Source organism: Aotus nancymaae, unplaced genomic scaffold, assembly GCF_030222135.1.
Source record: "Aotus nancymaae isolate 86718 unplaced genomic scaffold, 86718_ANA_hifiasm-v0.15.2.pri h1tg000028l, whole genome shotgun sequence".
NCBI classification, from domain to species: domain Eukaryota; kingdom Metazoa; phylum Chordata; class Mammalia; order Primates; family Aotidae; genus Aotus; species Aotus nancymaae.
In genome coordinates this window covers 28,493,247-28,519,683 of record NW_026988441.1, presented here as the reverse complement: position 1 = coordinate 28,519,683, position 26,437 = coordinate 28,493,247, and the positions used below count along the sequence as shown (strand labels likewise).

At 49.5% G+C, this 26,437-nt stretch overlaps 1 protein-coding gene across 1 annotated transcript in view; it reads right to left on the bottom strand.

Moving 5' to 3' along the window:
- The window catches only part of CPAMD8 (C3 and PZP like alpha-2-macroglobulin domain containing 8), a 114,777-nt gene that overhangs the window by 61,588 nt on the left and 26,752 nt on the right, over positions 1-26,437 (bottom strand). The window contains exons 11-17 of the mRNA XM_064381667.1: positions 25,605-25,832; positions 20,768-20,938; positions 18,770-18,898; positions 7,459-7,648; positions 4,676-4,848; positions 3,326-3,475; positions 2,425-2,586 (exon numbers count right to left, since the gene is read on the bottom strand). Coding sequence (XP_064237737.1) covers positions 2,425-2,586; positions 3,326-3,475; positions 4,676-4,848; positions 7,459-7,648; positions 18,770-18,898; positions 20,768-20,938; positions 25,605-25,832 — 1,203 coding nt within the window. The remainder of the gene's footprint in view (positions 1-2,424; positions 2,587-3,325; positions 3,476-4,675; positions 4,849-7,458; positions 7,649-18,769; positions 18,899-20,767; positions 20,939-25,604; positions 25,833-26,437) is intronic.

Here is a 26,437-nt window from a genome sequence, read left to right as displayed (position 1 = left end):
AGGCCACATGTTACATGATTCCATTGAGATGACACACTCAGAACAGGCAAATCCATAGAGACAGAAGCAAACTGATTGGTGGCTGCCAGGGGTTGAGGGAGGGGAAATAGGGAGTGATTGTTACTGGGTACGGGGTTTCCTTTTTGGGGATGAAAACGTTCTGGAATTAAGTAGAGGTGGTGGTTGCATAGCACTGTGAATATACTGAATGCCACTGAATTGTACACATTAAAATGGTGAGTTTTATGTTATATGAATTTCATCTCAATTAGAAAATCATGGCCAGGCACGGTGGCTCATGCCTGTAATCCCAGCACTTTGGGAAGCCAAGGTGGGAGGATCACTTGAGCTCAGGAGTTCAAGACCAGCCTGGTCAACATGGTGAAACCCCATCTCTACTAAAAATACAAGAATCAGCCAGGCGTGGTGGCGGGTGCCTGTAATCCCAGCTACTTGGGAGGCTGAGGCAGGAGAATCGCTGGAACCCAGGAGGTGGAGGTTGCAGTGAGCCAAGATCACACCACTGCACTCCAGCCTGGGCAATGAAGTGAGACTCTGTCTAAGAAAAAAAAAGAAAGAAAGAAAGAAAATCAGTTGGCTCAGTATCTGACCCTGACCAAGGAAAAAAGGAAAAAAAAAAAAGGTCTTTTTTTTTTTTTTTGGCAAATAGAACTGTGGGAACTAGGTGGTGGGTACATGGGTGTTTGTCATCTAATTTGCTCAACTTTTCTGCATGTTTGGAAAATTTCATAACAAAAGCAGCACAGGTCGGGGAGGGAAGGATGGCTTTGAAATATTTTTTATTATTTATTGTTTTGAGACGGAGTCTCGCTCAGCCGCCCAGGCTGGAGTGCAGTGGCGTGATCACTGCAACCTCCACCTTCTGGTTCCAGTGAATCTTCTGCCTCAGCCTCTCGAGTAGCTGGGACTACAGGTGCCCGCCATCATGCCTGGCTAATTTTTGTATTTTTAGTAGTGACAGGGTTTTACCGTGTTGGCCAGGCTGGTCTTGAACACTTGACCTCAAGTGATGTGCCCGCCTCAGCCTCTTGAAGTGCTGGGATTACAGGAGTGAGACACTGCACCCAGCCTGAAATATTTTTTAAAACTGAAATGAAAGGTACCCTCCAACGGGACATGCATTTGAGTGGAGACCACCAGCACCCTAAGGTGCGACCCTGTGTGACCCTGAAGGGCGTAGTATGCTTCCATTCCAACCCCTTTCCATCTGTGTCACATCATGACAACCTCCGGAGATGGGCACCTGGTAGCATTAGTGCTTTTTTTGTTTCTTGGTTTTTATGTCATTTTTTTTTTTTTTTTTTTTTGAGACAGAGTCTTGCTCTATCACCCAGGCTGGAGTGCAATGGCACAATTTTGGCTCACCACAACCTCCGACTCCCGGGTTCAAATGATTCTCTTGCCTCAGCCTCCTGAGTAGCTGGGATTACAGGCAACCACCACCACGCCCAGCTAACTTTTTTGTATTTTTAGTAGAGATAGGGTTTCTCCATGTTAGCCAGGCTGGTCTCGAACTTCTGACCTCAGGTGATCAACCTGCCTCAGCCTCCCAAAGTGTTGAGATTACAGGCGTGAGCCACTGTGCCCGGCCACATTAGCCCTTTTTAAGATGGGTAAACTGGAGCTGGGCACAGTGGCTCACGCCTCTAATCCCAGTGACTGGGGAGGCTGAGGCAGGAGGACCACCTGTGCAGTCTGGAACCACTGCCACCTGGGAACACGGCTACCTTCTGCTTGAAAGTTGCCAGACACATAACCAAGTCAACCAAAGCCCAGGCAGCGCTAAGAGCTCCTGGCACCCACAGCTCCCAATGAGGTGTTCCTCCCAGCAAAGCATGTCAATGTCATAACACTTTCCATCACAAGTTCAAGTTACCCATTTGAACCTGACCATTGACAAGCTTATCATTCTGTTCTCCGCGGCTTTGTACATTGGAAGGATCTGCTTGGGAGCTTTCATTGGGAAGAAATGAAAAAGAAAAAGTTCAGTTTGGAAGGCTGGGTGCAGTGGCTCATGCCTGTAATCCCAACACTTTGGGAAGTTGAGACAGGAGGACTGCCTGAGGCCAGGAGTTTGACACCCGCCTGGGCCATATAGTGAGACCCCATCTCTATAAAAAATAAAATAAAATTAGCTGGGTGTGGTGGCATGCACCTGTAGTTCCAGCTGCTTGGGAGACTGAGGTGGGAGGATCCCTTGAGCACAGGTGTTTGAGGCAGCGAGCTATGACTGCACCACTGCACCCCAGCCTGGGCCACAGAGCAAGACCCCACCTCAAAATAAAGAAAGAAAGAAAAGCTTCCAATTCTGTTTCCAACACATCTCTGGATCTCTGAGACTCTTATTTCTAGGCAAGAGGACCTTAGAAGGGGGCAGAGGGATCCGAGACCACCTCTCCTTACGGTGAAGGCAAACCCAGAGTCCTTGGTGATGCTCCAGGGCCACGGGAAGACGGAGGAGCGCCGGCGTCGTTGAGCCGTCAGCCCAGCCCACCAAAAAGGACCATCCTCCCTGGACACGCCAAAGGACTCAGACACATCATAATCTTCCAGTTCCTGGAAAACCTGCAGGCAAAGGGGGATAGAGACTGGTCAGCTGAAGTTTTCTTTACAACCCAAACTGGCTCTTGTGGGTGCAGCGTGCTCCCATCCCCACCTCTTTCTATCACATCATGACAACCTCCAGGAGATGGGCACTGGTAGCATTAGCCCGTTTTAAGATGGGCAAACAGGAGCCAAGCACAGTGGCTCACGGCTCTAATCCCAGCCACTGGAGAGGCTGAAGCAGGAGGATGGCTTGAGCAAAGGAGTTTGAGACCAGCCTGGACAACATAGCACGACCCCATCCCTACAAAAGATAGAAAAAATTAGCCAGGCGTGGTGGTGCGTGCCTGCAGTCCCAGCTACTCCGGAGGCTGAGGTGGGAGGATCGCTTGAGCCCAGGAGGTGGTGGCTACAGTAAGCTATGATCACGCCACCACACTCCAGCCCGGGCAACAGAGCAACAAGACCCGAACTCTAAAAATAAGACGGGCGAATTGGAGCCAGAGACACGAGACCTGGTCCAATGTCATGTTGCAAAGGTCTGATGACCTTGACTCCCTCATCTTGCAACTGCACTAAAGCAGCAGCGAAGATTTGTCAGACACGCATTGGGTTCCCTGAGAAATGAACCCGATGGAGAAAGCGAATCTGGATTCAAATGCAGCTCTTCATTTATTGGAATGGGAGACAGGAAAGGGTGAGCAAGGGAAGGTAAGGCCCCTTGGAGGTGCCAGAACCCAAGCCCGAGGGCTGTGCTCACCTGGGCAGGAGTCAGCCGGAACCCAGACCTGAGCAGGTAGACACTCTTATCGACTGCGGTGACGCACACACAGCTGCCCCTTGCAGCCCTGATCCGCAGGTCAACAACCTCTCCAGGCTGGGTCTCGTTTGCTGAATATGTCACTGAAACCTGGGCATAAATGCAGCAAGGGATAAGAAACGGTTCAGCTGGCCGGGCGCAGCGGCTCACATCTGTAATCTCAGCACTTTGGGAGGCCGAGGCGGGTAGATCATCTGAGGTCAGGAGTTCAAGACCAGCCTAGCCGACATGGTGAAACCCCGTCTCTACTAAAAATATAAAAATTAGCCAATTGAAAACTGGTGTGTGGTGGTATGTGCCTATAATCCCAGCTACTAGGGAGGCTAAGGCAGAAGAATTGCTTGAAGCCGGGAGGCAGAGGTTGCAGTGAGCCGAGATGGCGCCATTGCACCCCAGCCTGGGCAACAGGAGAGAAACTCTGTCTCAAACAAACAAAAAGAAATTTGGTTCAATCCAGGTTTGGTCCAATCCAGAGGCATCTCTTCCACCCCACCCACCCACCCCCTGCCCACAAGGAGAGTCAGTCTTTGCCAGCTCAGCTGGGAACCTGGCCTTGCCACCTGGAGGGAGCTGGTCCCACACTGTGATGGGCAGCTGGTCATTGTGTGGTGGACACAAAAAAGGGGAAAGGGAGAGACAGGGAGAGATGGGAAGGCGGGTGCTGGCGGAGAGCACGTGGCAGTTTGTTTAGAAGTTGCAGGGAGGAGCCAGGCACAGTGGCTCAAACCTGTAATACCGGCACTTTCAGAGAATCACTTGAGGCCAGAAGTTTGAGACCAGCCTGGCCAACATGGTGAAACCCCATCTCTAAAAATACAAAAATTAGCCAGATGTGGTGGTGCGTGCCTGTAGTCTCAGCTACTTGGGAGGCTGAGACAGGAGAATTGCTTGAACCCGGGAGGCAGAGGCTGAAGTGAGCTGAGATCGTGCCACTGCACTCCAGCCTGGGAGACAGAACAAGACTGTCTCAAGAAAAAAAAATGAAGAAGAAGTTGCGGGGACAGGGACAGGAGGCTGAGGGTGCAGATGGAAACAAGGGCTGTCCCTTAAATCCTGAATTCAGCAAAGGCAGAGAACAGCTGATGGCTTTCCCTATGTGTTGTGAACGCAATCTCCTTTTGGGTGACTTTTGGAGATGCTTCAGTAAAGATGCAACTCACGTTCCCACAATTCCTGACGTCATCTGCGACACAACATGAGTCTCAGGTGCGCACAGACCTCCTGGCCAGCACCTTGGAGAAGCCCCCGTGGCACCTGGCTGTGTCCCAGGTTTGGCACACGATGCTCTACCTGGTTTTCAAAGAAGGTCTGGACTGCAAACTGGAGGCTGTCAGCGACCCCCTCTCCGTTCTCCCTGACGTAGAAGACCAGTAGGCGACCGAGGGGGACCATGCTGGGGGTCACCGCCAGACGAAGAAAGGTCACGCACACGTTGACCTCGGCTGCTGGGGCTGGTGGGGGCTCTGAGGTGAGCAAAAGTAGAGGGAGGTGGTGAATTCTCCGTGTCCGACGTGCAATCTCCGCCATTCAAGCTCTGCCCCAAGTTGCCCTGCTCTATACTCCTGTCTACGCATTGAGACATTCCGCATCTCGGTTTTGAAATGCCCTTCCCAGGCTACATCCTCGGTCAATGCCGACTCTTCCCATTGACTCAGCTCCAGGGTCATGATAGGCTCCTACAGAGCAGGCTGAAATTTGCCTAGAATCACCCTCTCTGTTAGGGAACATGGTCCCTGCTCCCTAACCAGCCCTCTGCTTCCTCCGTGGACAGCAAACCACCTTGCCCTGTCCAGACAGCACCACTCCAGCCCCCCAATATGCCCTTAGCCCCTGATCCCTCCCTCTGATTGGTTCTGTCTTGCTGAGGCTGGGGGCCAGTGGACCTAGGCAGCCATTATTTGCTGACTTGAACAGAGTTCACACTTCCTCCCCTGTGGGTAAATGATCCTTAAAAGATAGAGGATCTTAGAAGCCTGTCCAGGTACTCCCAAATACTCTACGGCAGGAGAATGAGAGTAGAAAGGCTCCCAGTTCCAGCATGGGCCATCTGTCAGCTGGTTCTGTGCAGAGCTCAGAGCCACCAGTGGACAGGAGGGGTAGGGAGAAGTGGGCCAACAGGAGGAGGTGGGTATCAATCAGCCTTGGGGTTCAAATTCTGGCTCTGGCCCCTACTAGGCAATGGGAAAGCCCCTGAAACTCCCACCCCAAGTCACAGCCCATTCATCTGCAGATGGACACAGTGGAACCACCACCATCCCAGGCTGCGGTGGGGTTAAGTGAGGGCAGAGTGTGAGGTCCCTGCCCGGGGCTGGCCCTGGACAAGAGTTCTGGGAAGACATAAAGCCCCTGTTATTTCACCCAGAAGAGAACAGGAGGATGCAGGTGCAGCACACCCAAAGCACGACTCTGGCCAGCAGATCTCAGCCAAGGCAATTCTGCTACCCAGGGGATGCTGGCAATGTCTGCAGATTTTTTTTGGTCATCACTGCTGGAGGGGATGTGACTGGCTTCCAGTGAGTAGAGGCCAGAGATGCTACTCAACATCCTACAGTGCATGGGATGGCCCCAAATGTTGACAGTGCAGATGGGGAGAAAGCCTGCCTAAGAAAGAGAGAACTTGTCTATCTATCTGTCTATCCATTCCATCCATCTGTCCACTCATCTGTCTATCCATCCATCCATCTCTTCATTCATCCACCATCTACCCATTCATCTACCCACCCACCATCCACCCATCCCTCTATTTATCAACCGTCCATCATCCACACATCCAACCACCCACCACCACTATCCATCCATCTACCCATCCCTCTATTCATCCATCCATCACCTACCCACCCACCCACTATCCATCCATCTATTTATCCATCTATCATCCACCCATCCATCCATCCACTATCCATCCATCCATCTATTCATCCAATCATCCACCCATTCACCATTCATCCATTCATCCACCCATCCATCCTTCTGCCCATCCATTCATCCATCCTTCTGTTCATCCATCTATCTGTCCATTCCTTCATCCATCTATCTATCCATCTTTCTGTCTATCCATCCTTCTGTCTATCTATCCATCTATCCATTCATCCATCCATCCATCTATCTATCCATCTATCTGTCCATTCATCCATCCATTCATGTATCTATTCAATCAACCATCCATCCATCCATCTATCCATCTTCCCATCTGTCCATTCATCCATTGATCCATTCCTCCATCATCTATAGGGCTACTGGCATCTAAGGGGTGGAGGCCAGGGACGCTGCTCAACATCCTACAGTGCCTCCACCCAAATGTTGATAGTGCCAAGGTTGAGAAACCTTGCCTTAGCCTGAGAGACCCTGCCCGTCTATCTATCCACCCATCATTCTATCCATCTACCTACCTATCTCAGTGATTCTCACCTGGGAGTGACTCTGCCCCCTGGGGATAGTGGCAACATCATACTGTGGAGAGTTGGTACTACTGACCTCTGGTGGGGAGAGAGGAGGGACGCTGCTCAGCACCCTACAGCGCACAGGACACCCCCACTCTAGAGTGATCTAGTCCCTATAGATGACTATAGTGCTCAAATTGGGGATCCTGTCTTGGGCAGAAGGGCTGTGAAGAGGAAAAGGACTAAGAGGTCCCCTGAAAGGAGAGTTTTATGAGGAGCACATGGAGTCAAAGGGAAGAGGAAGAGGACTCATAGGCAGAACCGCCAGCGCACAGACGCAACAGCACAGTGCAGGCCAGCACAGGGGCCCCATCGGTGTGGCTGGCTTGTTCCTGTGCCCTGCAGATGCAGAGTGAGACGAGCCTGGGGCCTGACCCGCTGCATTTCCAGCCGCTGGTCACTGTCCTCCTGGACCCAGCCTGGTATTGTTAAGGATGCGTCCTCTCCATCCCAAGGCAGACTCCCTGATCTGCTGGGTCTTGCCTTGTCACCCTTTGCAGGAGCACCCATCTCAGTCTCAGTGGATGGATGGATGGATGGATGGATAGTGGGTGAATGGAAGGGTAGAGGACAGGTGAATAAACAGGTGGATGGAAGGAAGAACAGGAACCTTCTCCCCGCTGCCCAGCTCACCTGTCTCAGAAAGGTGTGTTAAACGAATCGGTTTCTTCAGGGCAGGGGTTGCCCGCTTGCTTCGCTGCTGGGTGACGTGGGCAGGCTGCTGGCCCGATAGCACGATATTGCCCCTTGAAGCCACCTCATAGTACAGGGTAAAGTTGCAGGGGCATGTGGACTTCACAGAAAAGTAGGCTTCTTCCCCAACCTATGGAAGACACGCATCATGGGGGGCCCTGCCTGGCACCAACATTGCAGTCCACCACAGGAAGACAGCCACTCTGCGGCCAGAGGGAGGCTGGGATGGCTGAGGGAGCAGAGCGCCCGGCATCCAGTCCTGGCCCCTAGTTTTGTTTTTTTTTTTGAGACAGCATTTTACTCTTGTTACCCAGGCTGGCATGCAATGGTGTGATCTAAGCTCACTACAACCTCCGCCTCCTGGGTTCAAGTGATTCTCCTGCCTCGGCCTCCTGGGTAGTTGAGATTACAGACACCCGCCAACATGCCCAGCTAATTTTTGTATTTTTAGTAGAAACAGGGTTTCACCATGTTGGCCAGGCTGGTCTCGAACTCCTGACCTGAGGTGGTCCTCCCACCTTGGCCTCCCAAAGTGCTGGGATTACGGGCATGAGCCACCACACCCGTCCAGTGGCCCCTAGTTCTGTATACAGCCTGAGGCTCAAATCTTTGCAGGACGCGGTACAGATGAAACGTGGTGATGGTGTGAAAGCCCTTAATAAGGTGTCTTGCCGTAAAGAATTGAACCTCGCCCAAAGAGAGGGCTGGCCTTTGCCCATAGCTCCTGGGAGGTTATCTAAGCCCTTCGATGCCTGATAAAAGTGCCTTTGTTGGCCAGGCATGGCAGCTCACGCCTGTAATTCCAGCACTTTGGGAGGTTGAGGCGGGCAGATCACCTCAGGTCAGGAGTTTGAGACCAGCCTGACCAACATGGAGAAACCCTGTCTCTACTAAAAATACTAAACTACCCAGGTGTGGTGGGACATGTCTGTAATCCCAGCTACTCAGGAGGCTGGGGCAGGAGAATCGCTTAAACCTGGGAGGCAGAGGTTGCAGTGAGCTGAGAATACGCCATTGCACTCCAGCCTGGGCAATAAGAGCGAAACTCTGTCTCAAAAAAAAAAGTGTCCCTGTCTACTTGGGGGTTTGGGTCACAGCAGATAGTAATAAATATGATTTCTGGAGGGGGCCTTGGACCATGCAGGATCAGATCAACCTGTGGAGAAGCTGGGGGAGGAGATTAGTCACGCAGGCAGGAGGTCATCTATGTCTACGTGACTGAGCCCCAGCGAAAACTCTGGACACCAGCCCGGGTGTGGCAGCTCATGCCTGTAATGCCAGTGCTTTGGGAGGCTGAGGCAGGAGGATCGCTTGAGGCCAGGAGTTCAAGACCAGATTGGGCAACATGGCAAGACCTCATCTCTATTAAAAAAAAAGAAAGAAAGAAAGAAAAACATCATCTGGACACCAAGGCTCCGAGGAGCTTCTCTGCTTGGCAGCACACCACGCGTGGTGTCACACGTCACTGGTAGGAAAATAACACCATCCCTCACTCTATGCAGAGAGAACAAATGAAAGTAAGTTCATGTTCAGAACTCTTTTGGACTCCACATCATCGGCCTCTCGTCTTCACTGATTTTAATGTGTACTGTTTATTGTAATAAATTGTAACTGTAAATATAACAGCTGTTAGTGAGTCCTGTTAATTCTTCTAGAGAATTAAAGAAACTGCAGTAGTGTGAGGACCCCCAAATTCAGCAATTGGCATCAGAAGAAGGTCAGACGCGGTGACTGATGCCTGTAATCCCAACACTTTGGAAGGCCAAGGCAGGCGGATCATGAGGTCGGGAGTTTGAGATCTGACCATGCCTGGCCAAAAAAGGCACTTTTATCAGGCATCGAAGGGCTTAGATAACCTCCCAGGAGCTATGGGCAAAGGCCAGCCCTCTCTTTGGGCAAGGTTCAATTCTTTACGGCAAGACACCTTATTAAGGGCTTTCACACCATCATCACGTTTCATCTGTACCGCGTCCTGCAAAGAGTGGTGGCACACACCTGTAATCCCAGCTATTCAGGAGGCTAAGGCAGGAGAATCTCTTGAATCGGGGAGGCGGAGGTTGCAGTGAGCTGAGATTGCACCACCACACTCCAGCCTGGGTGACAGAGCAAGACTCCGTCTTAAAAAAAAAAAAAAAAAAAAAGAAAGAAAGAAAAGGAAGAGTCCTAAGAACTGTTTATGGGCAGGCACAGTGCTTCCCGCCTGTAATCCCAGCACTTTGAGGGCCTGAGGTGGACAAATCGCTCAAGCCCAGTAGTTCGACACCAGCCTGGGCAACATAGTGAGATCCCTGTCTCTACAAAAAGTACAAAAAAAAAAAAATTGCCCAGGCATGGTGGCACATGCCTGTAGTTCCAGTCACTCAGGGGGCTGAGGTGGGAGTGTCACTTGAGCCTAGGAAGTAAAGGCTGCAGTGAGCCACGACTGTACCTCTGCACTCCAGACTGGGTGACAGAGTGAGACCCTGTCTCCAAAAAAATAAAAATAAATGCTGTTTCCTAATTTTGAACATACTAATGCTGGCCCTCAGGGACTCCCACAGCCAAATTTGGAAAATTTGAGAGCAAAAAGAAGAACATCAGCTGAGTGTGGTGGCTCATGTCTGAAATCCTAAACACTTTGGAAGGCCGAGGCAGGCAGATTGCTTGAGCTCAGGAGTTCTAGACCAGCCTGAGCAACATGGCGAAACTCCATATCTACAAAAAATATTTAAAAATTAGCTGGGTGTGGTGGCAGAAGCCTATAGTCTCAGTTCTTTTGGGGGCTGAAGCGGGAGGATCACTTGAGCATGGGAGGTCAAGGCTGCAGTAAGCCATAACTGTGCCACCACACTCCAGCCTGGGTGCTACGGTTTGGCTGTGTCCCCACCCAAATCTCATCTGGAATTGTAGCTCCCATAATTCCCATGTTGTGGGAAGGACCTGACCTGATGGGAGATAACTGAATCATGGAGACGGTTTCCCCCATACTGTTTCTACAAAAATACAAAAATTAGCCAGGCATGATGGCAGGTGCCTGTAATCCCAGCTACTCAGGAGACTGAGGCAGGAGAATTGTTTGAACCAGGGAGGCAGAGGCTGCAGTGAGCTGAGATTGCGCTATTGCACTCCAGCCTGGGCAACAGAGCAAGACTCCATCTCAAAATAAATAAATAAATAACAATAAACCTCTTTTTCTTTATAAATTATCCAGTCTTGGGTATGTCTCTATCAGCAGCATGAAAACAGACTAATACACTGGGTGACAGAGCAAGACCCGGTCAAAAAAAAAAAAAAGGAAAGAAAGAAAAGAAAAGAAAGGAAAAAGAGTGCCAAGGTAATGAAAGAGGAAAGACTAAGAAATTTTCAGATTAGAATAGACCAAGGAGACGTGATGTCTAAATGTGATGTGGGACCCTAATGGTGATCCTGGACCAGAAAACAAGGCCATGAGTGAGAAAACTTGGGGAAATCCAAATCAAATCTGGAGTCTGGTTAACAGCAATGTCCAGTGTTGATTTCTTAGCTATGACAAATGGATCATAGTTTTGTAAGATGTTAGCATTAGGGGAAGCCTATCAAAATCTCAATGGCCTTTTTTGCAGAAATGGAAAGACTGGTCCTAAAATTTATATGGAAACACAAAGGACTCAGGAATCTTGAAAAAGAAGAGTACGTCGGAGGACTCACACATCCTAATTTCAAAACTTACTACAAAGCTACAGTAATCAAGACAGTGTAGTACCAGCAAAAGGAGAGACATAGAGACCAATGGGATAGAAGTGAGAGCCCTAAAATGAATCCAGACAGCTAAGGGCAACTGACTTGAAATAACGGTACCAAGACCATTCAATGGGGAAAAGTATAGTATTTTCAACAAACGGTGCTGAGACAACTGAATAAATGCATGCAAAAGAGTGAAGTTGGTCTGGGTGTGGTGGCTCACACCTGTGATCCCAACACTTTAGGAAGCTGAGGTGGGAGGTTGAGCCCAGGAGGTTGAGGCTGCAGTGAGCTATGATCACACTACTGCACTCCACCTTGGGTGACAGAGCAAGGTCCTCTTTCAAAAAAAAAAAAAAAAGAAAGAAGAAAGAAAAAAAGAAAGAATGAATTTGTATCCCTACCTCACACCATATACAAAAATTAACTCAAAACCGATGAAAGACCTAAATGTAAGAGCTGAAATTATAACTCTTAGAAGAAAACATAGGGATAAATCTTCATGACCATTTGGCAATGGTTTCTTTGAGATGTGGCACCAGAAGTACAAGCAGCAAAAGAAAAAGAAAAATTGGGTTTCACCAAATTAAATTTTTTTGTTGTCTAATGGACACTGTCAGGAAAGTGAAAAGATAACCCATAAAATAGGAGAAAATGTCTGCAAGGTACACATCTGATGAGGGCTAGTAACCAGAATTTATAAAGAACTTTCACAACTCATCAAAGAAAAGATAAATAACCCAATTATTAACAATAGTGGAGCCAGGTGTGGTGGTTACGTCTGTCATCTCAACCCTCTTCGAGGGTGAGGTGTGGAGGATCACTTGAGGTCAGGAGTTCAGCCTGGGCAACACAGTGAAACCCCTAAAAACCAAGTATATACACATGGGTGAGTGTGCACACACACCCAAATGCACATGCACACTCATGCGTAGTCACACATGTGTGATACAATTGTGCAGTCACACATGCATGCAAACACTAAATATAAATTACATTTTCTGGCACCTCTTGAAAATCTGAATATTGCCTATGAATTAGATATGATTCAATGAATGTAATTTTCTTACGTGTGACCTAACAAAATGGCCTTGAGGTCAGGTAAAAGAATGCCTTTTTTAAAAGTATACATTATGGTCAAGTATTTAAGAGTGAACCACTATCATGTCTGTAACTTGCTTTCAAATGCTGCAGCCAAAAACTGTGTAGAGAAATGGGTGGATGGGTGGATTGGCAGATGGATGGACGAAAGGAGGGACAAAGGGAGGATGGACAGAGGGAGAACGGATGAATGGATGAAGGGTGTGTGGTTGGATGGATGGATAGATGAAGGGTGGATGACTGGATGAAGCGCAGATGGATGGATGGTAAATAGGTAAGTGTAGTGGGTGGATGGATGGGTGGAGGAAGGAAAGAAAGGAGGAAAAGATGGATGGAGGGAGGGTGGATGGATGGCTGGATGAAGGGTGGATGACTAGATGAAGAGCAGATGGATGGATGTGTAGGGGGGAAACCCCACAAGTGCCGTGGCAAGGGTCTGAAGCCTCAGCCTGTTCCCATATAAATATTGATTTAGAAAAGATTAGAAATGTAGGCACATAGTCATTCCTTTATATAATCTTATAGTTATTCACTTATAATCATAAAAATATATACTCAATATAACCTTTGATTTTAATAATGACTATCGGGTTATGAAGCATGGAACTGAGGGGACACTGTGAACAAAGTGATCCTAAGGCAAGATGCTCTGAGCCCTCTGTCACGCCGCATAAGGGCTGCTGGAGGGCGCCTCGGCTGTGCGGCAGCGCCAGCGCTGGGAAAGCGCCCACTGTTTAGCCTGCTAGGGAAGGAGATGTCCAAAATGACCGAGACCTCTCCTTCCTGGGGGAATTAGGAGAAAACTCCGCTTCTCCAGGCTCTTGTGGCAAGGCCGGACGGCTGTCAGGGAAGCCCGCAGACATCCGGGACCTTAACTGTCTCTGTGTGATGCTGTACTTCAGTGGTCACGTTCCATGCCCACTCTCATGTTCTGCTTCTGCGCCTGGTTTCTCTTTTTCTCAGAAGATAAGAATTAATGTCCTTGACATTTCTAACAAATATGCGAAGAGTGCTGACGCATTAGGTTTTCTCCTCGCCTCGGCTGCTTGAAAGTCCTGGACCCCCCATCTCCAAGACACGTGATTTACCTGACCCCATCACCGAACACCATTACCTCACCCTGCCTTCCCTGCCCCCTGCTTTGTACTCAATAAAAGTCAGAGCGTCTAGGCACTCGGGGCCACTGCAGGTCTCTGCGCTTTAGCTGGCAGTGGACCCCCAAGCCCAAACTCTCTTTTCTCTATCTCTGTGTCTGTCTCTTTTATTTCTACAGTTTCTCATCTCTGCACTAGCAGGGAGAGGCTCACAGAACCCTATAGGGCTGGACCCTATATGGATGGATGGATGGATGGATGGATGGATGGATGGATGGATGGATGGATGGATGGATAGATGGATACATGGTAAACAGATAAGTGTAGTGGGTGGATGGATGGGTGGAGGAAGAAAAGAAGGAGGGAGGGAGGGAGGGTGGGTGATGGATGGATGATGGATGGATGGATGATAGATGGATGAATGGTGGATGAATGGATGGTGGATGTATGGATGAAGGGCAAATGGATGAATGTATGGATGGATGGAAGAGGAAAAGAAGGGAAGGAAGAAAGGAGGGGGAGGGTAGATGGATGGATAATGGCTGGATGAAGGGGGAGAGGGAGGGTGGATGCACGGATGAATAGATGGATGGAGGATGGATGGACAGATGAAGGGTAGATGGATGGAGAGAAGATGAGTGGATAAAGGGTAGGTGGACAGATGGGTGGAGGGAGGGACGAAAAAGGGAGGAAGGGTGAATGAATGGAGGGAGAGAGGATGGATGGAGGGAGGGATGAAGAGGGAAAGGATGGAGAGATGGAGAGAGGGTTGGAGGGTGGATGGAGGGATGAATGAAAAGATACAGGAAAAACATTAATTTATAAATCTAGGTGAAAGTCCTGTGGTTGTTTATTATACTAACATTTTCAATTTCATTCTAAATTTATAAATGTGCCCCTTATAAAAAGACACCCAAACAAAAGTCCCCTACTGCTTGAGCTCTTGGGAGTAAAAAGGAGAGCACAAATCTTTCTCCTCTTCTGCACTAAATTTGTGGCATCAAAACAACCTTAAAAGACTGGAGGGACAGCCCCCGTTCTCCAACCAAAACAGGTTCAGAAGGGTGGGTGCCAAGATGTGGGCAGTGGAGCCCCCCAGCTCCCTCCTGCCTGGGCCCTGGTGCTAGAAGAAGGGGAAGAGGTCCCTGAACCATGCCCAGCCTGGCTCCAGCATGAATCCCTTTCCCCCATGCCCTGAGGTTGTGCCCCGGGCCCCTCACGGCAGTTTGGTGGTGGGGAGGAGTTGGGGTTTACTGAGTCACCTCAAGCAGGATTGAGTTGTCAACCGGGGGGCAAGATCTGAGTGACAGAGCCAGGTCTTCCCCTAAGCAGAACAAGTCTGGCCAGCTGAGAACACAAGATTCCTTCCTGTCCCCTGAGGAGGAGGCCAGCACCAGCGTCCCCCACACCCTGCACCACTGGTTTAATGACATTACAACAAGAACCGTGTGTTCAGCCAAGCTGGGCGTGATTCCTGTCCGACTTCTCATTCTTACAACCTCTGCAAAGGGCTGTTAATCCCAGGAAACAGGCAGCCTCGGCGCCACGATTCCTCCAAGCCAAACCCCAGGGGCCTCGATGTGATCAGAAAAGGAGCGTGAGAGGTTTATGGGCTGGTAGGGCCCTGGGCGCTGTGATGGCAACTGTTTTCCATTAGGGGTGACGTTTCTGCCAAGGCTGGGGCTATAGCTTGAGCCAGAGGCTCTTCTGGGATTGCGGCCAGGATGCGAACGGCCCAGCCAGTGAGCCTGCCGCTAGCCCACGGAATTAACCGAAGGACGTCCATGGACCTTAAATATAGATGTGTATGGCCGGGCGCAGTGGCTCACACCCATAATCCCAGCACTTTGGGAGGGCGAAGCAGGTGGATCACCTGAGGCCAGCAGTTCGAGACCAGTCTGGTCAACACGGTGAAACCCCGTCTCTACTAAAAATACAAAAATAATTAGCTGGGCAGGGTGGTGGGTACCTGTAATCCTAGCTACTTGGGAGACTGAGGCAGGAGAAGCAATTGAAACCGGGAGGTGGAGGCTGCAGTGAGCCAAGATTGTGCCACTGCACTGCAGCCTGAGCGACAGAGGGAGACTCTGACAAGAAAAAGTGTGTGTATACATACATGTAGATGTAGATACCTAGATATCTATGCACACACATAGTATATACGTATATACACACATATATACAGTTGACCCTTGAAAAATACAGGTTTAAACTGCCCGCATCACTAATATGTGGATTTTCTTCCACTTCTACCTGAGACAGCATGACCCACCCTTCCTCTTCCTCCTCCTCAGCCTACTCAACGTGAAGACGGCAAGGAAGCAGACCTCGATGATCATCTACTCCTACTTCATCAACAGTCAAAAGATATTTGCTCTTCTTTATGAAGAATACAGTATATAATACATACAAAGTACAAAATCTGTGTTCACTGACTTTTTCTTTTTTTTTGAGACGGAGTCTTGAGGGCAGTGGCGCAATCCCGGCTCACTGCAACCTCTGCCTCCGGGGTTCAAACGATCCTCTTGTCTCAGCCTCCCGAATAGCTGGGATTACAGGTGCGTGCCACCACGCCTGAATAATTTTTTGTATTTTTAGTAGAGTCGGGGATTCACTGTGTTAGCCAGGGTGGTCTTGATCTCCTGACTTAGTGATCTGCTTGCCTCAGCCTCCCAAAGTGCTGGGATTATAGGCATGAGCCACTGTGCCCGGCCTCATTGACTCTGTTATCAGCAAGGATTCTGGTCAATAGCAAGCTATAGGTAACGTTTAGTCAAGTTTAGTTTTGAGACAGGATCGCATTCTGTCACCCAGGCTGGAGTACAGTGGCACGATCATGGCTCACTGCGGTCTCAGCCTCCTGGGCTCAAGCGATGCTCCTGACTCAGCCTCTTGAGTAGCTGGGACTACAGGCGTGCACCACCACATCCGGCTGGGGTTTTTTTGTTTCTTTTTGTTTTGGTTTTGGTAGAGATGGGATTTCAACACGTTGCCCAGGCTGGTCTCAAACTCCTGGGCTCAAGCGATCCTCCCGCCTCAGCCTCCCAAAGTGCCGAGATTACTGGTGTGAGCCATCACACCCAGCCGGAAACTCTTTTTGTTCAAGGTTTGTACAAACTCACAACTGTTCTTAAAAAAGTAAGTCTATGAATTAAAAGAAAAATACACACACACACACACACACACACCCCTTATATAATCAGAATTGCAAAATAATAGACCCAGGAAAAATGAATGACAGACACGGCTCTAAGTTCACCTTGCCTTTGCACTCAGTGTGTCCGGGTGGAGAAACTCCCAGGGACTTTGCACTAACGGAAGGCTCAAGACAGCAGGGAATCCGGCCGATAGCAGCAGCCCTATGTCAGGTCTGGGAGCAGTGGTGATCATCACCGTCAGCCCTGGGCCACGGCCTAAATGTCCATCAGAAATAAATAGCAACGGGCCAGGTACAGTGGCTCACGCCTATAATCCCAGCACTTTGGGAGGCTGAGGTGGGCGGATCACTGGAGGTCAGGAGTTTAAGACCAGCCTGGCCAACATGGTGAAACCCCGTCTCTACTAGAACACAAAAATTAGCCTGGCGGGCTGGTGGGCACCTGTAATCCCAGCTACTCCAGAGGCTGAAGCAGAATTACTTGAACCCTGGAGACGGAGGTTGCAGTGGGCAGAGATCACACCACTGCACTCCAGCCTGGGTGACAGAACGAGATTCCATCTCAAAAAAAAAAAAAAAAAAAAAAAGAGAAGAGAAAAAGGAAGAAAAGAGAAGAAAAAAGAGAAATAAACAGCAACGCATGCATGCATTCCACAGAATTCTCCCCTTGCTGGGGAGATGAGAGGTCCCTGTGTCAGTCGCAGTATTAGGTCCCTTAGAGCAGGGGTCCCCAGCCCCAGGGCCCATACTGATTCATGGCCTGTTAGGAACCGATCGCACAGCAGGAGGTGAGTGGCAGGCCGGCAATCGAAGCTTCCTCTGTATTTACAGCCGCTCACTGTCACTTGCATTGCCACCTGAGCTCCGCCTCCTGTCAGATCCGCAGTGGCGGCATTAGATTCTCTCGGGAGCCTGAACCCTATTGTGAACTGCGCATGCACGAGATCTAGGATGCGCCCTCCTTATGAGAATCTAATGCCCGATGATCTGTCACTGTCTCCCGTTATCCCCAGATGGGACCGACCAGTTGCAGGAAAACAAGCTCAGGGCTCCCACTGATTCTCCATGATGGGGAGTGGTATCATCGTGTCATTGTATACTGCAATGTCACAATAATAGAAATAAAGTACAAAATAAACACGATGTGCTTGAATCATCCTGAAACTATCTGCCCCAACCCATTGCCCAGCCCATGGAAAAACTGTCCTCCACGAAACCAATCCTTGGTGCCAAAAAGGCTGGCTACTGCTGCCTTAGAGGTTCACTCATGCCACGTTTTTTCTTTTTTCTTTTTTTTTTTTTTGAGATGGAGTTTCACTCTTGTTACCCAGGCCGGAGTGCAATGGCGCGATCTCGGCTCACCGCAACCTCCGCCTCCTGGGTTCAGGCAATTCTCCTGTCTCAGCCTCCTGAATAGCTGGGATTACAGGCACGCGCCACCATGCCCAGCTAATTTTTTGTATTTTTAGTAGAGACGGGGTTTCACCATGTTGACCAGGATGGTCTCGATCTCTTGACCTCGTGATCCACCTGCCTCGGCCTCCCAAAGTGCTGGGATTACAGGCGTGAGCCACCGCGCCCGGCTTCTTTTTTCTTTTTCTTTTTTTTTTTGAAACAAAGTCTCACTCTGTCACCCAGGCTGGAGTGTGCAGTGGCGCCATCTCGGCTCACTGAAACCTGTCTCCCAGGTTCAAGCAATTCTCCTGCCTCAGCCTCCCAAGTAGCTGGGATTGCAGGTTCCCGCCACCAGGCCTTGCTGATATTTTTGTATTTTTAGTAGAGACGGGGTTTTACTATGTTGGTCAAGCTGGTCTCAAACCCCTGACCTCATGATCCATCCACCTCAGCCTCCCAAAGTGCTGGGACTACCGGCGTGAGCCACCGGGCCTGGCCTTTTTTTGTGTATGACCGAGTCTTGCTTTGTCACCCAGGCTGAAGTGCAGTGGTATGATCTCAGCTCACTGCAACCTCCACCTCCTGAGTTCAAGCAATTCTCCAGCATCAGCCTCCCAAGTAGCTGGGACTGCAGGCACGCACCACCACACCTAGCAGATTTTTGTATTTTTAGTAGAGATGGGGTTTTGCCATGTTGGCCAGGCTGGTCTCGAACTCCTGACCTCAAGTGATTCCCCTCCCACCCCCACCTCCTGGCCTCCCAAAGTGCTGGGATTACAGGAAGGGCAGCAGCTGAAAATCTTACCTGCAGTGGGTGGGAGGGTGGCTGCAGCTGCAGGTAGCACTGGCTGGGGGAGTACCAGCTGCCGAGGGAGAGGAAGCTGGGCAGGTACTGGGCCCCCACAGGTTTTCCGTTCAGTGCCGTCACCTTGGTCTGAAGAACAGAAGACGCTTGGGTCAACACCCGACTATCGAGAGCAGAAAGGGGTCCTGGGAATGCTTTTGCCTGCTCTACCCAAAAGCAACATCCTCTCACGCTCCAATATCCCTTTGGGGAACCCCCTCCCCAGTCCTCAGGGAGTAGGATCCAGTTGTCTACCCTGTTCTTCCTAGCTCCAAGAAGCAAGTATCCAGCTGGGCACGGTGGCCCACGCACTTTGGGAGGCCGAGGCAGGTGGATCACCTGAGGTCAGGAGTTTGAGGCCAGTCTGGTCGACATGGTGAAAACCCGTCTCTACTAAAAAAAAAAAAAAAAAAATACAAAAATTTGAGGTGGCTCACGCCTGTAATCCCAGCACTTTGGGAGGCCGAGGTGGGTGGATCACCTGTAGTCAGGAGTTCAAAACTAGTCTGGCCACCATGGCGAAACCCTGTCTCTACTAAAAATACAAAAATTAGTCAAAAATACAAAAAATAGGGCTTAGTGGTAGGCGCCTGTAATCCCAGCCGCTCGGGAGACTGAGGCAGGAGAATCACTTGAATCTGGGAGGCAGAGGTTGCAGTGAGCTGAGATCGCACCACTGCACCCGAGCCTGGGCAACAAAGCGAGATTCCATCTCAAAAAAAAAAAAAAAAAGTACAAAAATCAGCTGGGAGTGGTGGTGCATGCCTATAATCTCAGCTCCTTGGGAGGCTGAGGCACGAGAATTGCGTGAACCCAGGAGGTAGAGGTTGCAGTGAGCAGAGATCATACCACTGCACTCCAGCCTGGGTAACAGAACAAGACTCCATCTCAAAAGAAAAAAAAGAAGTGTCCAAGATTGGTCAAAGGCTGTTGGGGGCCGGACACAGTGGGTTCATATCTGTAATCTCAGCATTTTGGGAGGCAGAGGTGGGAGGATCACTTGAGCCCAGGAGTTCAAGACCAGCCTGGGCAACATAGCAAGATCCGGTCTCTATGAAAAATTTTTTTGAAAATTACTGGGGCGTGGTGGCACATGCCTGAAGTCTCAGCTACTAGGGAGGCTGAGGCAAGAGGATCGCTTGAGTCCAGGAGTTCAAAACTGCAATGAGCTATGATCGCACCATTGTACTCCAGCCTGGACAACAGAGCTAGACCATGTCTCTGAAATAATTTTGAAAAGAAGTTTTTGTATTGATAATGAAGAAAAGCAAAAAAATTGTTTCTCTACAGAAACAATTTAAAAATTAACTGGGTGTGGTGCCAATTATAGGCATGCACCTGTAATCTCAGGTACTTGGGAGGCTGACTCAGGAAGACTGCTTGAACCCAGCAGTTTGAGGCTGCAGTGAGCTACGATGGCGCCTCTGCACTCCAACCTGGGCGACAGAGCAAGACTCCGTCTTTAAAAAAAGAAATAAGACCACTCTTTCCCCTGACACTGCTTTCCACTGAGCACCCCGGCGAGGTGGCGGACACCCTCACTGGCTCTCTCCCCAATGTCTTTCCAAAATGGCTCAGTTTGAGCATTTGTGAGATGTTGAGCATTTGTGAGATGTTGATTACAGTATAATCACGGTCTGCCTCTGAGCCTCCACCCATGCTGTTCCACCCTCCCTGAAGCAGCCTAGCTGACGTCCCCATGGTCAGGAGTCCATTTAGAGAGATCCCCTTGGAGAAGACTCCTTTGGCACAACTGGACCAGGCATGCTTATGTCTCCTGGACCTTCCACCCGACCCCAGGATGGCTGTGTTGTCTGTCCCACTGTCCGGTGCAATGTGTACTCCTCCAGGGCTGCGACGGGTTCCGGGCCCACTGATCGGGTGCCTGCATCCATCCTGGGGGAGGCCCCAAGTCCCTACCTGCTGGCTGAATGACAAGGGTCTGGGGGACTCACCCACCTCCAGCCACACATGCTGGGCTGACGTGGGGATGGAAGGGATTTCAAACCCCACCAGTCCACCCTGGGACACAGCTTCGCTGGTGTAAATGTTGTCCTTGGGTGTCAGTTCTGCTTTAATCTGGACCGTCACCCCTTCGGCCGGGCTGCCATCTGGGTAGGATAGCTCCACCTGGAAAAGGTCACCCGAGACACCACAGAGTTAAGGTGGCCATGCTCCCCAAACTGATCTGCAGAATCAACACAATCTCCACTGGAACCTGGGCGGGCTTCTCTGCAGAAATTAACAAACTACTCCTAAAATTCATAGGGAATCGCAGTGGGTCCTGAATAGCCTAAACAATCCTGAAAGGGAACAAAAAAGGACTCAGGTCCCAGTTTCCAAACTTACAGTAAGCAAGATATTGGAATACAAATAGACATGAAGGCTGGATGCAGAGGCTCACACCTGTAATCCCAACACTTTGGGAGGCCAAGGCAAAAGGATTGCTTGAGGCCACGGGTGTGAGACCAGCCTGGGCAACACAGTGAGACCCCATCTCTATGAAAAATTTAAAAATTAGCCAGGTGTGGTGGTGGGTGCCTGTGGTTCCAGCTACTGAAGAGGCTTCCAAGATAGACATGGAAGCTGGGTGCAGTGGCTCATGCCTGTAATCCCAACACTTTGGGAAGCCAAAGCAAGAGGATCACTTGAGGCCAAGAGTCCCAGACCAGCCTGGGCAACATAGTGAGACCTCATTACAAAAAACTTAAAAATTAGCCAGGTGTGGTGGCATGCACCTGTGGTCTCAACTATTCAGGAGGCTGAGGTGGGAAGATCGCTTGAGTCCAGGAGGTCAAGGCTGCAGTGAGCTATGATTGTGCCACTGGACTCCAGCCTGGGTGACTGAATGAGACTCTGTCTCTTAAGAAAATAAAAAAAGTTTTAAATGAAGTTGCATCCCTACCTCACACCATATACACAAATGAACTCAAATGGATCATAGACCTAAATGTAACAGCTAAAGCTATTAACACACTTAGAAGAAAAAATAAGGGTAGACCTTCACGCCCTTGGATTTGGCAAAGAGGTCATGAAGTACAAATTACATGTGCTGGCCATTAGTATGATGCCATACCAGGGTATGGACAGTTCAGTGTGACACTTAAGCCTCACTCATTCGGACTGGTTGCAGAGCCAGCCAGAAAAGCACAGACACGCATGTTTTGAAAGGAGCATAGATTGTAGCCTCTAAAGAACCCTAAAACAGCCCTCAGCTGTACAGGTATTTGGTGATGGAGTGAACCAGGATTCAGCCCACATGCTCCTCATTAAGCACTCCCTTATTCCTTCTTTTTTTTATTTTTTTTTTAGTAGAGAGGGGGGCGGGTCTCACTATGTTGGCCAGGCTGGTCTTGAACTCCTGACCTCAAATGATCTGCCTGCTTCCGCCTCCCAAAGTGCTGGGATTACAGGCGTGAACCACCATGCCTGGCCTATAGCCCTGTTTTAAAAGTACATAGTTTATTCTTTATACTTCTTAGGTTGGACAAATGTTTATTATATTATTTTTAAAAACACAAAAGAAATAAAAGCAGACTATGTATAGAATGCTGATGAGACTGTATCATGAAAAAGAATTTTGATCCGTCTAAGTCTGAACTCTTTTTTTTTATTTTTTATTTTTTATTTATAAAAAATGTCTCTTTTTTGAGAGACAGTCTTGCTCTGTCGCCCAGGCTGGAGTGAAGTGGCCCAATCATAGCTCACTGCAGCCTCTACCTCCTGAGCTCAACAATCCTCCTGCCTCAGCCTCCTGACAGCTGGGACCACAGGTGTGCAATACCATGCCTGGCTAATATATTTTTTTTAATTTTGTAGAGATGGGGTCTTTCTCTGTTGCCCAGGCTGGTCTCAAACTCCTAGCCTCAAGCAATTTTCCCACTTGGTCTCCCAAAGTGTGAGCCACCACGCCCGGCCTATTTCTTTTTATTTTTTTGTAGAGACTGGATCTCACTATGTTGCCCAGGCTGGTCTCACACTTTTGGCCTCAAGTGGTCTTCTTACCTCACCTCCCAAAGCACTGGGATTACAGGCGTGAGCCACTATGCCCAGCCTAACAACTCCGTTCTTTAATGCAGACGGTAGACATTTTCTGTCATATGTGAAATGCTCCTCTTTACCAAGCTTGTAGCCTTAAGCCTCTTCTTCATACACATTCTGATCCTGCACAGGGTACTTTAGTTTCAACTCAAGCTGCCACCCTCAAAGCCAGGGACATGGGAGATGTGTCTCTGTGCATGGGATAGAGGTGGCTCTAACACTGGCATGGAGAAGAGAAGGGAGGTTCCAGAGCAGAGTGGGAGGCTCAGAACTCAGTGTGAGGGCAGCCAGCCAGCATCACTCATGGATGGCAAAAGGGAACTGGGTGCAGGCAGAGGCAGGGCCGGGGGTGTGGCCCACTTTCCCCTTGTGTGACACTGGGCTCTGTTGGCCGTGCCCTGCTCCTGCTGCTGCAACTGGGTGAAGACGACCAAGTTTGGTTTTTGTTTGTTTTTTGAGACAGAGTCTCACTCTGCCACCCAGGCTGGAGTGTGGTGGTGCAATCTCGGCTCACTGCAGCAGCTGCCTCTCAGGTTCAAGCGATTCTCCTACCTCAATGTCCTGAGTCACTGGGATTACAGGTGTCCACCACCACACCCAGCTAATTTTTGTATTTTTAGAAGAGACGGGGTTTCACCATGTTGGCCAGGCTGGTCTTGAACTCCTGACCTCAGGTGATCCACCTCAGCCTCCCAAAGTGCTGGGATTACAGGCATGAGCCACCATGCCCAGCCTACCCCAGTTTAACAATTAAAATAAGAATGATGGCTGCATGCAGTGGCTCACACCTGTAATCCCAGCACTTTGGGAGTCTGAGGTAGACCTGCTTGAGCCCAGGTGTTCAAGACCAGTCTGGCTAACACAGCAAGATCCCATCTCTACAAAAAAATTTAAAAATCTGTCGGGCACGGTGGCTCATGCCTATAATCCCGGCACTCTGGGAGGCTGAAGCAGGTGGATCACCTGAGGTCAGGTGTTCGAGACCAGCCTGGCCAACATGGCAAAACCCCATCTCTACTAAAAATGCAAAAATTAGCTGGGTGTGGTGGCGCACACCTGTAATCCCAGCTACTTAGGAGGCTGAGGCAGGAGAATCGCTTGAACCTGGGAAGAGGAGGTTGCAATTAGCCGAGATCACACCACTGCACTCCAGCCTGGGCGACAGAGTGAGACTCTATCTCAAAATAATAAATTAATAAAAATTTAAAAATTTAAAAATTTGCCTGGCATGGTGGCTCATGCCTGCAGTCCCAGCTACCCAGGAGGCTGAGGCAGGAGACTTGCTTGAGTCCAGGATATTGAGGCTACAGTGAGCTATGATCTCACCACTGTACTCCAGCCTGGGCAATAGAGCAAAGCCCTGTCTCTAAGAAAAAAAATATATATAAGGATCACAACATCTGGTCACCTCAAAATTTATTGTGCATAAGACTTGAGTGGTGGGCGGGAGGCAGAGGCTTGTTGAAAATGTCACACAAGTCTGCATCCCTCAATCTTAGGAACAGGAGGTCTATCTCTGCAGGCCTCTTGAGTTAGGTCCTTCGAGGATAAAATCAACCCAGTGAAGGCCGAGAGTGGTGGCTCACACCTGTAATCTCAGCACTTTGGAAGGCCGAGGTGGGAGGATCATTTGAGGCCAGAAGTTCGAGACCAGCCTGGCCAACATGGCGAAACCTCGCCACTACTAAAAATACGAAAATTAACTGGGCATGGTGGTATGTGCCTGTAATTCCAGCTACTAGGGAGGCTGAGGCAGAAGAATCACTTGAACCTGGGAGGTGGAGGTTGCAGTGAGTCACCGCACTCCAGCCTGGGAAATGGAGTGCAACTGTCTTGAAAAAAAAAAAAAAAAGCTGGGCACGGTGGCTCATGCCTGTAATCCCAACACTTTGGGAGGCCGAGGTGGGTGGATCACCCGAGATCAGGAGTTCAAGACCAGCCTGGCCAATCTGGTGAAACCCCATCTTTACTAAAAATACAAAAATTAGCCAGGCATGGTGGTACGTGTCTGTAAGCCCAACTACTCAGGAAGCTGAAGCAGGAGAATTGCTTGAACCCAGGAGGTGGAGGTTGCAGTGAGCCGAGATCGTGCCACTGCACTCCAGCCTGGGCAACAGAGCCAAACTCTGTCTCAAAAAAAAGAAAAAAAGAAAAAAAATGAACCCATTGAAGAAATAGGACTGCCTTAGAGGAGCTGCTTTAATAAATGGTTACTCAGGCCAGGTGCAGTGGCTCACGCCTGTAGTCCCAGCACTCAGGAGGCCGAGGCAGGCGAATCACAAGGTCAGGAGTCCGAGACCATCCTGACCAACATCGTGAAACCCCGACTCTACTAAAATACAAAAATTAGCCAGGCGTGGTGGCGGATGCCAGCTACCTGGGAGGCTGAGGCAGGAGAATCGCTTAAATCCAGGAGGCGGAGATTGCAGCACTTGAACCTGGGAGGCAGAGGTTGCAGTGAGCCAAGATGGCGCCACTGCACTCCAGCCTGGGTGACAGAGTGAGACTCCATCTCAAAAAATAAAAATAAAAATAAATGTCTACTCAAATGTCTGTCCATGTGGAACAGAGTACATCATTGTTTACCATAGAGGAAATGTCCCCGACCCTCACCTGGGACCCCAGCCCTTACCACCCTCTGCAAAAGTTATGTCAGGAGATCCATTTTCAGCTGAGTCATCAAAGCGAAGTTATTAGCTAGTGGTGTTTTCACAGTGGTCCTCGGAGGGATGTGGCACAGTCACCCCCAAGTTACCTTCCCCACATAGGCCAGGCCCGGCTTGAACTGCTTCCTCGTGTCCTTGGAATACCGGATGTCCACCAGTTGCCTCTGCACGGGGGTGGAGTCATCGAATGCGACCTGCTGACTCCCGTCCACACTGGTCACCGTGGCCCAGATGCTGACCCTGCCCCGGAAGTGCTCAGGGACGTCCACTGGGATCATGTCCCTCACGCAGATGTCGAAGTCCTGGGAGCCGAGGATCTAAAGTGTGGGAAGTAAAAGTTCCTCTTCAAATTCCTTTCTTGTTAAAGAATAAATCATAAGTGTGCTAATAACTCTTTGTTAAGCCCTGTCTTATGTAGCTGTTAGACACACTTATAGGCACGTAGTACATTCTATGTCCTTGTACTTTAACCAAAATATTTGTGCTGGACGTGCTCACAGGCATGTACCAGCTTGCAGCCTATGCCCCTTACCTATTTAAAAAATGTTTAAGTTATTAGCCAATTGGGTTTTAGTTTAGATTGTAAGGTCTGGCTCAAACCAACAGAGATCAGACAGGGCAGTAAGTCGTTAGCCAATAGGGTTTTAGTTTAGATTGTAAGGTCTGGCCCCAAGCAACAGATCAGACACAGCAGTAAGTCCTTAGCCAATCAGGTTTTCGTTTAGATTGTCAGGTCTGGCTCCAACCAACAGAGATCAGACACAGCAGTAAAGTCATTAGCCAATCGGGTTTTAGTTTAGATTGTAAGGTCTGGCTCCAATCAACAGAGATCAGACACAGCAGTAAGTCGTTAGCCAATCGGGTTTTAGTTTAGATTGTAAGGTCTGGCTCCAATCAACAGAGATCAGACACAGCAGTTAGT